Source organism: Lynx canadensis, chromosome E2 (genome assembly GCF_007474595.2).
Source record: "Lynx canadensis isolate LIC74 chromosome E2, mLynCan4.pri.v2, whole genome shotgun sequence".
Classification (NCBI taxonomy): Eukaryota; Metazoa; Chordata; class Mammalia; order Carnivora; family Felidae; genus Lynx; species Lynx canadensis.
In genome coordinates this window covers 7,095,604-7,105,834 of record NC_044317.1, presented here as the reverse complement: position 1 = coordinate 7,105,834, position 10,231 = coordinate 7,095,604, and the positions used below count along the sequence as shown (strand labels likewise).

At 47.4% G+C, this 10,231-nt stretch overlaps 1 protein-coding gene across 1 annotated transcript in view; it reads left to right on the top strand.

Annotated features, from left to right (window-relative positions):
- The first annotated feature begins 1,327 nt into the window (after positions 1–1,327).
- BCO1 (beta-carotene oxygenase 1) overlaps positions 1,328–10,231 on the top strand; it is a 41,173-nt gene continuing 32,269 nt past the window's right edge. The window contains 2 exon segments of the mRNA XM_030299507.1: positions 1,328–1,548; positions 6,241–6,369. Coding sequence (XP_030155367.1) covers positions 1,485–1,548; positions 6,241–6,369 — 193 coding nt within the window. The 5' untranslated portion in view covers positions 1,328–1,484.

The following is a 10,231-nucleotide window of genomic DNA, read 5'->3' as shown; positions in this document are numbered from 1 at the left end:
AGACAGGAGAATAAACTGGCAAGTTATGGGGTTTAATGGAAAAGGTGGGTCAAAGGGAACTGCCTCCTGAGTGATTGGGGAAGAAAGGCTAATAACTGGGAGCTGTTTGGGGCCAGGTGCTTTTGCTAGGCCCTTGAGTCCAAACACTTGGGGATTTTGACATCATTGCACCCCCATTTTACACTTAAGGAAATGGAGGCTCAGAGAGGATAAGTCAGACTCCTAGAAAAAGGAAGAGTCAATCTCATAACAATTCAAATATGCCACCTCTTCTCCTGGGCCAGGACCCCTCAGCACCTGCCGAGAATTAGAATCATCTGAGACATTTGTAAGACGAGTGTGGGCTGGGCTTCCCACAGAGATCCTGCATCAGTGGGTGTGGAAGGAGGCCGGGTGCTGGACCCTCGGGAGTTCCCAGCCAGGGGTGGGCGCACAGCCAGACCGGGAGGCTGTCCCGACTGGGCTCCGAGGTCCAGGAACGTGGTCTCAGCCCAGACCTGGCAAGAACTGTCCTCAGCAGCCGTGGGGAGGCAGGCACCACACCCTGCCTTCCTCTACCCCGGGGGGGAAATAGCTGCTCCTTTCTGTAAGCAATAGGAGTAGAGAGGAGTCCATTAACTCATCACTCAACATTCTGGCCACTTGGGTATGGATTTTGGGCATCACGGCAAGAGGCACAAATACGGGGGAGCCCTGAAATCACATACGAGCATCACTGAAATCACATTCGGGCATCGTTTCTTCCTCCTGTTAGACCAAGAAGTCGAACTGACATTTGTTTTTTTAACCATTCCCCATTGTTCTTGAGTAGCATTTTTGGTTCCTTATGTTTATTGTTTTTGGTTCCTTATGTTTATTGTTCCAAAAAAGAAATATAATAAATTAAGTTGCTCTTGGCATATGATTTTTTTTTTTCTAAGGAAGGGGAGGTTTAGGATCTTTCTTCAAAACAAAGCAAAAATCCTCTCTCTGCCAAAGACGTTCCCACCACGTGCAGCAGGAATTCACATGATTGACATGCGCTCAGCTCCCTTAATCCCAGGTGTCTTGTATCTTGATAGTTTCTCTTGTTGTTCTGATCGTAAATCGTGTTCACTTCCTGGGTTGGGGTATTTCAGGCTGCATACCTATGCTGAATGCACCCACTCAATTATCCCGCCGATTTAAGCCCAGCAAAAAAAAAAAAACTAGCTTTTCCTGTTTAGCCCAGAAGCGGAGCTGGAGAGGGAGCTGGAGATAGAGTAAGACGGTTAAAGATTGACCAGGACTCCCGGCTGGGGAATTTGACCTTTGACCAAAGATAAGTAAGGCCAGTACAGTGCGAAGAGACACCAGGCTCTTGTGGCATCTGGAGGAAAAGAGATGTAAGCGAAGGAAGCTGCAGGAAAGCAGAAAGGAGAGAAAAGGAGGAGCCGAGCAGTTGCCTGGAACACATCGGAGTGTCTGCTCACCGTCCACATCGCCACCGCCCAGCGCCGCATGCGATGGATGTCATATTTGGCAGAAATAAGAAGGAGCAGCTGGAACCTGTGAGGGCCCAAGTGACAGGTGAGTGTTTTGTACAGATGACTGGCTCTTCTGATCCTGTTTAGACGTGCACTTTTTTCTGTTTATAAAAGTAATGTGTATTGCGCATTATTTTTGGAAAACCTGGAAAACAATAGAGGGGAATGATCCATAACCCAGGCATCTTCTCTGTGAACATCTAGGTGTGCTTTTATACACGGAAACTCTTTCCAAGGAGAGAGAGCGGATCTCCCTCTTGACAGGAGAAGCATCTGGGGATGCTGTGACGGGCCTACGTACAGCAGAATTAGTCTGCAAAATGTGATGCGTCACAAGTGGGCGACACGTTCGTGAAACTGTGCACCTCCTAAGTTAATTTCAAAGTGGCATGGAGGCGTAGGTGACCCTGGACCTACGTGCACACTAGAGGACATGCAGAGCACACGGCGGGATTCCCTCCCCGGTGCCCACCGTGTCATTTTGGCCTTTGAGTTCCTGTAGAGCCACAAGCCTAACAGAACCTGAGTGGGAGCCCCCCCACACCACCCACAACGAGGAAATTCCTTTAGTGGGCTTTGTGTCTCGATTTCTTCATCCCTTATTTCTCTGGCCCTCTCCTCTTCCATGCTGCCCCCGCCCGAGAACCGCGAGCTGGCCGTCTCAGGACACACAAGTGGTTTCATCCTCAGATACGCAGACTGGAGGTTTTCCACAAGTGAGCATTTTTCTCTGTAAGGAAAGTCAGATTGGAGCTTTTCAACCGAGGGATGGCCTTGGAAGGCTCTTGAAAAAACAGCTTCTGTGTATGTTTTTCTCTGATTACCAAAGTCACCTACAGTGTGTGTGTGTGTGTGTGTGTGTTCGGTGTATATGCACACAGATAAAAAAGTTGAGGTACCCATGAGAGCACAGAGTGAAATCAGCTGTATTTCCATCTCTTAAGCACTCTTAATATTGGAAGATTTTAAGGTTTTAAAAGATCGAGGTTGTACAAAGATGGCCTGCAAGTTTTTTTTTTTTCTAAAAACAAAAGTATATTTACTATTAATTTTTTATTAAAACAACTGTTTTAAGTTTATCCATTTTGAGAGAGAGCACGAGCAGGGTAGGGGCAGAGAGAGGAAAGAGAGAATCCAAAGCAGGCTCCACGTTGTCAGCGCAGAGCCCGATGAAGGGCTTGGATTCCCCAATCTTGAGATCGTGCCCTGAGCTAAGAGTCGGACGCTTAACTGAGCCACACAGGCGCCCCTATTAATTTTCTGTTTTAAAAATGAGAGCCTATCCTTTTATACTCTGGTTTGCCATGGACACATCACCCGTGCACCTTCTGTTTATGACTACATGGAAATCTTGGAAATTTTGGGAAACCGGAATTGTTGCTATAGGTCTGAATGGACCCCTCGATCTAGATCAGCTGTTCTCCCCACCTCCACCCTAGACCAGCAGCCTCAGCATCACCTGGGCACTGGTTAGAATCAGGAAATCCTGGGCCTTCTCCAGACCCACTGAATCAGATCCTCTGCGGGTGGAGCCCAGCAATCTGTGTTTCTACACGCTCTCTGGCTGCCTCCAAGTGTGAGAACTGCTGTACATCACGCCTCCCTCCTCGAGGGAAGCTGAGGGACCAGGGAGGGGCTGCAACTTGCCCAAAGCCAGGCAGCCAGCAGAGGCAGGACGGGCTCCTGACCCTCATTCCAGGCTTTCAGTCCTGGGTCAAGTCTAATCAGTTGACTAGTGTCCATTGGCCAACCGCTAACTAAAGATTGTGCCTCTGTGGCCACGCCTGCCCAGAGAGGCCATAGCCAGGCTTCGCGTCGGGCTATGCATTATTGGCTCTGAAACCTCCTTGTCCAGTTACTTAAGAATTTCCTGCTTCAGTTCCCTCTTATGTCCAACAGAGGACTGCTGCCCGGGCTATGTGAGCTAAGGCACCGGCAACCCAGTGCCTGGCACATGGTGCTCAGTGTCTTCCTTCTCTCGAGGGCTTTAACCGTGTGCTCAGATTCATCTCTCTCTGCCTCACCTGCTCCTCCTGCGTCTGGGTCTCTGTGAATAGCCCTGCTATTCTGTTAGTTGTCCAAGGCAGGAGACTCGGTGGCCCTTTGGGGTGTCTCCCCCCTCCTCCATATTCACTCAGACTCCCAGTCCTCTCCATTCCAGGTCCTCCAAATCTCTGTTGGTTCCCTCCATCCTCTCTCTGTCTCGTCTTGCCGCCTCCCCTGGGCTCCTCCTGCTGCTACCCTCCATACCGCAGTCAGGAACAACTTTTGAAACCTCAAAGCTGAGCGTATTCCATCATTATGAACTGTCCAGAAGACGCAGATCCTTAGAGACAGGAAGTAGATTAGTGGTTGTCAGGAGTACAGAGCTTTGTTTTGGGGTGATAGAATGTTCTGGAACTAGATGGTGATGGTTGTACAACATTGTGAATATATTAGGAACGCCTGGATTGTATACTTGAAGATGGTGGATTTTGGGGGGCACCTGGGTGGCTCAGCTGGTTAAGCGTCTGACTTCAGCTGAGGTCACGATCTCACTGCTTATGAGTTCGAGCCCCGCGTCATTCTCTGTGCTGACAGCTCAGAACCTGGACCCTTCTTTGAATTCTGTGTCCTCCTCTCTCTCTGCTTCGCCCCCACTTGCATTCTTGCAAACCTTACAATTACACAAACATGACACAACATTAAGATTTAAGATTTTAAAAAATCTTAAGATTTTAAAAATTTTTAAATTTTTTACACACAAACGTTACAAAAAATCTTAAGATTTTTAAAAATTTTAATTTTTTTACATTAAAAAAATTTTTTTAATATTAAAATTTTCTTTTATGCGAATTTTATTTCGGTAAAAACAAAAAAAAATGCACAAAACTCTGATCCTGTCGTACCCTGTTTTGACCTGCCAAGCTGTCCCCATTCTTCTGAGCATTAAAGCAAAGCCCTCGGTATGGTCTTGTTGACCTTTATCATGGGGCCCCCGCTTAACTCTCCAGCCTGAATATTTGGGGCATCCTCACTCGAAAATTACAGTCCAGTCTTGCGAAATACTGACACATCAGCTGGTTTTTCAGCCGGTCTGGAATCTCTTGGTTCAGGTTCCTCCAGAGAGAAGACTTCAGATGTAGGTAGTTTATCCGGGACGTGATCTCAAGAAAACACCGGGAGGGAAACCGGAAAAGGTGGCATTGTGAAGCCACCGACCACCGTGAGCCATCAGAGCTGAACCCTCTGGACGCAGTGCAAAGCATGCCTCACATTGTCCCGACTGAGGGCAAGGAAGTGGTGGCATTTGATGCCCTGCTCCCCATCCATCACCGGGTGACAGCCGCTTCCAGGGGCATCGACTCCAAGGTGTTGCAGCTTGCCCAGCGTGTGGGCAGGGCAGCTCCCGCAGTGAAAACAAAGCCTTCCGGCAGAGAGCTGCAGGTAGTTGCAGATGGCAGCCTTCGGGGAGAGGTCTGTGCCAGGAGGACGAGGGTGGGGCACCAACCACGTTCCAGCACCCTAGCTCTGGAGCAGAGCTGTTCAACAGAAATAAAATGCATGCCACATGGGCACTTTTAAGTTTTCCAATAACTACAGTCAAAAAAGTAAAAACCAGGTAAAGTTTATTTTAATAGTATATCTTAACAGATCCAAAATACTGTAAATTCAACATGTAATCACTATTTTTAAAACTGCTGATGAGGGTCGCCTGGGTGGCTCAGTCGGTTAAGCGTCCAACTTCGGCTCAGGTCATAATCTGACGGCCCGTGAGTTCGAGCCTCGTGTCAGGCTCTCGGCTGACAGCTCAGAACCTGGAGCCTTCTTTGAATTCTGTGTCCTCCTCTCTCTCTGCCCCTCCCCTGCTCACACACTCTTCTCTTTCCCCTGCCCACAAAAACTAAACATTATTTAAAAGAAAAGACATGTGGGGCGCCTGGGTGGCGCAGTCGGTTAAGCGTCCGACTTCAGCCAGGTCACGATCTCGCGGTCCGTGAGTTCGAGCCCCGCGTCAGGCTCTGGGCTGATGGCTCAGAGCCTGGAGCCTGTTTCCGATTCTGTGTCTCCCTCTCTCTCTGCCCCTCCCCCGTTCATGCTCTGTCTCTCTCTGTCCCAAAAATAAATAAACGTTGAAAAAATAAATAAATAAATAAATAAAAGACATGAAAAAATAAAATTGCTGATGAGATATCTTACGTTTTCCTTTCACGCTTACCCTTTGAAATCCAATGTGCGTTTTATACTTATAGCACATCTCAGTTTGGACTAGCCAGGTTTCAATGCTCAGTGGCCACACAAGGCTGGTGGCTACCATATCGGACGGCACAATTCTAGAATGTTCTTTCCTTGTGCCTTTGTGAGACAAATACCTACCTTCCCTCAAGACCCAGCCAGTGGCTCCTTCAGGAGGTACCCTCCCAGCTCTCACCCCACCTTGGGATGAGGTTCTGTTCCATGCAGCACTCTTGTAGAGCTGGTGACGTCACCTTTATCCAAGTGTGGTTTGGGCGTCTGTTCATCCATCTCCTCTGTGAGTAGTGAGCAGCTTGAGGACAGGGGTGATACCTGTTCTTCTTTGTATCCTCAGTGCTAGCACAATCTGGGCATGTCCTACCCATTCTGGAAACAACTACTCTATGAACGAATGGGTGCGGTGAGCGGCACTGGGACTATGGCCTCCATTCCTCTTCATGGCCATGTCTCGTAGTTTTCTGGTGGGGACGAAGAAACAAAACTTTCTTTGTCTTAACAGGCAGGATTCCATCATGGCTGCAGGGCACTCTGCTTCGCAATGGGCCCGGAATGCACACAGTGGGGGAGACCAAATACAACCACTGGTTTGATGGCCTGGCTTTGCTCCACAGTTTCACGATTAGAGACGGTAAGAGTACCATGTCGATTTGCTATTGCTGATGAAAGACCACCACAAGTGGAGTAGCTGAAAACAGCACAGATTTACAGTGTTGGAAGTCAGAAGTCGAAACGGGGCATTGGCAGGGCTGTGTACCTTCTGGAAACTCCAGCGAGAGAGTCCGTCTTCTTGCCTGTTGCCGCTTCTAGAGGCCACTTGCGTTCCTCGGCTTGGGGCCCCAGCTCCATCTGCAAAGCCAGCAGCAGGCCATCTTGTGTGCATGCTCTCTCCCTCACTCTCCCCCGACCCTACCCCCCTGCTTCCATAATCACACCTCCTTCTCTGACCCTGGAGTCTGCCTCTTATAAGGACCTTTGTGATGGCATTGGGCCCACCCAGATAATCCAAGATAACCTCCCTTCTCAAAATCCTTAATTTAATCACATTTACATTGCCCTGTAAGGTAACATACTCATAGATTTCAGGGATTAGAACATGGACATCTTCGGGAGGCCATCATTCAGCCAACCACAAAGCACAAACCTCCCTGGAAAGGTGGCCGAGGTTCTGTTTCGAAGATTCCAACCTGCAAAATAATATGCATTCTCAAGAAGGTGGGCAAGAACAGGAGATTACTGGCTTTGGAATCAGACATGTCTCAAGTCAAAATTGGAAGAGCATAGAGCTGAAAAGAACAGAGGTCAGTCTGTTGCTCACCAGGCAAGGCCAGCCGCTCAACACCAAGCTCAGTGGTTCTTCCCTGGGGGCAAATAGAAATGGCTGGACAAGGCAGAATTCTGAGTGCAGGTGCCTGGCTCGAGAGGTGGATTGTAGGCTATTTGCTGTTGGCCGTGCTGTCACAACAGCATGCTCTGAGTTCTTACGGACATCCGGGATGGGTGGCATGAGGCTTTCACAGGCTCAGAGTCACATGTTGGGCATGTTCACGTCCAAGTGCTTCTTCAGCTTGCTGACATTTTTCTTGAACCCCTGCATTCCAGCATGATAAACTGGTCACTTCACCTCACTTGGCCTCAGTTTCCTCCTCAGCATAAAGAGCTTGATGATTCCCTCTGGAGAGCTGTCGTGATCGTTAGAAGTCCTGGGTGTCTAGGGGCACCTGGGTGGCTCAGTTGGTTGAGCATCTGACTTCGGCTTGGGTCAGGATCTCCCGGTTGATAAGTTCGAGTCCCAAGTCAGGCTCTGTGCTGATAGCTCAGAGTCTGGAGCCTGCTTCAGGATCTGTGTCTGCCCTTCTTGCTGCCCCTCCCTTGTTCATGCTCTGTCTATCTCTCTCAAAAATAAACAAACATTAAGAAAATAAAAAAATTAAAAAAAAAAAGAAGTCCTGGGTGTCTAGCAAGGGTGTGACCCATGGTAGGTAGAGAATAGATTGAAAACCACCATCGTTGTCGCTGGGTTTGAATCCCATCTTCTTCCTAGCTAACATGGACCCAAGCTGTGTGACCTTGGCCAAGTTACTCACCCTCTCTGTATCTACCCCCCTCCCCCATCTGTGAAATGGAGATGTCAGCATATGTCATAGATATTCTGCGGGCAGTGGGATCTTTTATATATACAGTTGCTGTGCAAGTTGAAGGCATTAATATGTGTAAGGAACATTGTATAATGCCTGGCACATAACATATGCTCAGTAAACATTACCATTATTTTTGCTTAATTACTAGTTCTTTTAAGCCATTCAGCAATTACTTTTTTTTTTGAGTGCAGACTCTATGCCAGTGGCTTGCTCCAAGATTTCACAAATAGAGACCCTATGTGTGAAAACCATGAGCTCTGAGTTTACAAAAACGAACAGATTTTGCCAAGACTGAGCTACAGAGTGGATGGTTCCATATTTCCTGACAGCCCTAAGCCTTAAAAATCCCCTTTTCTAGACAACAGTTACCAGTGATTCCTAGGGAAATAAAGGTGCATGAAAGATAAAGGTAGAGTGGCTTCCTTCCCATGAGGCCCAGCTTGGCTGGACTGCCAGGTCCTTGTGGCCCATTAGTGCTGTGTGGGAGATGTTCTTGTCCCCTCTTTGCAGACATGGTAATGGGAACTTCAGAAAGGTTGAGTGACTTATTTGAGGTTACGGAGGTAGGGCTGGGATTTGATTTGTGTTCTCTAGGGTTAAAGTTTGCAACAATCCCTGCTGTCCCTACCCTACCCCCACATCACTCCCTGAGAAATGGCAGGTAGCCTAAGTGACCCCTAACAGCTTACTGAGTGGTGGATTCCAAATCCCTCCATAGGGACTCCAGGGACAAGGGACCCAGCAGGGATGACCAAGCTATGGCCGTCTTGCAGAAGCATGGCTGCCATCCACCCAGACCCTTGAGTGGGCTACACAGGCAAGTGACCAAAGTTGTCCCATGCTGCTTAGACACTCTAGAAGTTTGTCATAGATTTTCAAACTCAAAAATTGTTGTCAGAGGTAACTGGTCATTTTGTTTTCTTTTATGAGATAGTCAGTCGGATGTGACCACAAGAGGACACCCAGAGAGGCTTGGGAGGACAAAGGCTGTTATCCTCACAAGTCCTAGGAGGTACCATGTCACACAGGCCCACAGGGGACAGCACCAGGGGGATCCAGAAGCAGAAGACTGAGCAGGGGAAGCACATAAGCCATGGCCTGTACTGGGGTTTCTTTTTTTTTTTAAATTATTTACTTATTTTTTAATTTACATCCAAGTTAGTTAGCATACAGTGCAACAATGATTTTAGGAATAGATTCCTTAAACCCATTTAGCCCAGCCCTCCTCCCATAATCCCCCCAGCAACCCTTTGTTTGTCCTCTATATTTAAGAATGTCTTATGTTTTGTCCCCCTCCCTGTTTGTATATTATTTTTGCTTTCCTTCCCTTATGTTCATCTGTTTTGTCCTTATGTTCATCTTAAAGTCCTCCTATGAGTGAAGCCATAGGATATTTGTCTTTCTCTGCTCTAATTTCACTTAGCATAATACCCTCTAGTTCCATCCACGTAGTTGCAAATGTCAAGATTTCATTCTTTTTGATTGCCGAGTAAGACTCCATTGTATATATATACCACATCTTCTTTATCCATTCATCCGTCGATGGACATTTGGGCTCCTTCCATACTTTGGCTATTGTCAATAGTTCTGCTATAAACATCGGAGTGCATGTGCCCCTTCAAAACAACATACCTGGGCAATGAGAAAGAATGAAATATGGCCTTTTGTAGCAACGTGGATGGAACTGGAGAGTGTGATGCTAAGTGAAATAAGCCATACAGAGAAAGACAGATACCATATGGTTTCACTCTTATGTGGATCTTGAGAAACTTAACAGAAACCCATGGGGGAGGGGAAGGGGAAAAAAAAAAAAAAAAGGAGGTTAGAGTGGGAGAGAGCCAAAACATAAGAGACTCTTAAAAACTGAGAACAAACTGAGGGTTGATGGGGGGTGGGAGGGAGGGGAGGGTGGGTGATGGGTATTGAGGAGGGCACCTTTTGGGATGAGCACTGGGTGTTGTATGGAAACCAATTTGACAATCAATTTCATATATTGAAAAAAAAATACCTGTACCCCTTTGATAAATACCTAGTAGTGCACTTGCTGGGTTGTAGGGTAGCTATATTTTTAGTTTTTTGGGGAGCCTCCATATTGTTTTCCAGAGTGGCTGCACCAGTTTGCATTCCCACCAGCAGTGCAAAAGAGATCCTCTTTCTCCGCCTCCTCGCCAACATCTGTTGTTGCCTGAGTTGTTAATGTTAGCCATTCTGACAGGTATAAGGTGGTATCTCATTGTGGTTTTGATTTGTATTTCCCTGATGATGAGTGATGTGGAGCATTTTCTCACACGTCATTTGGCCATCTGGATGTCTTCTTTGGAGAAGTGTCTATTCGTGTCTTTTGCCCATTTC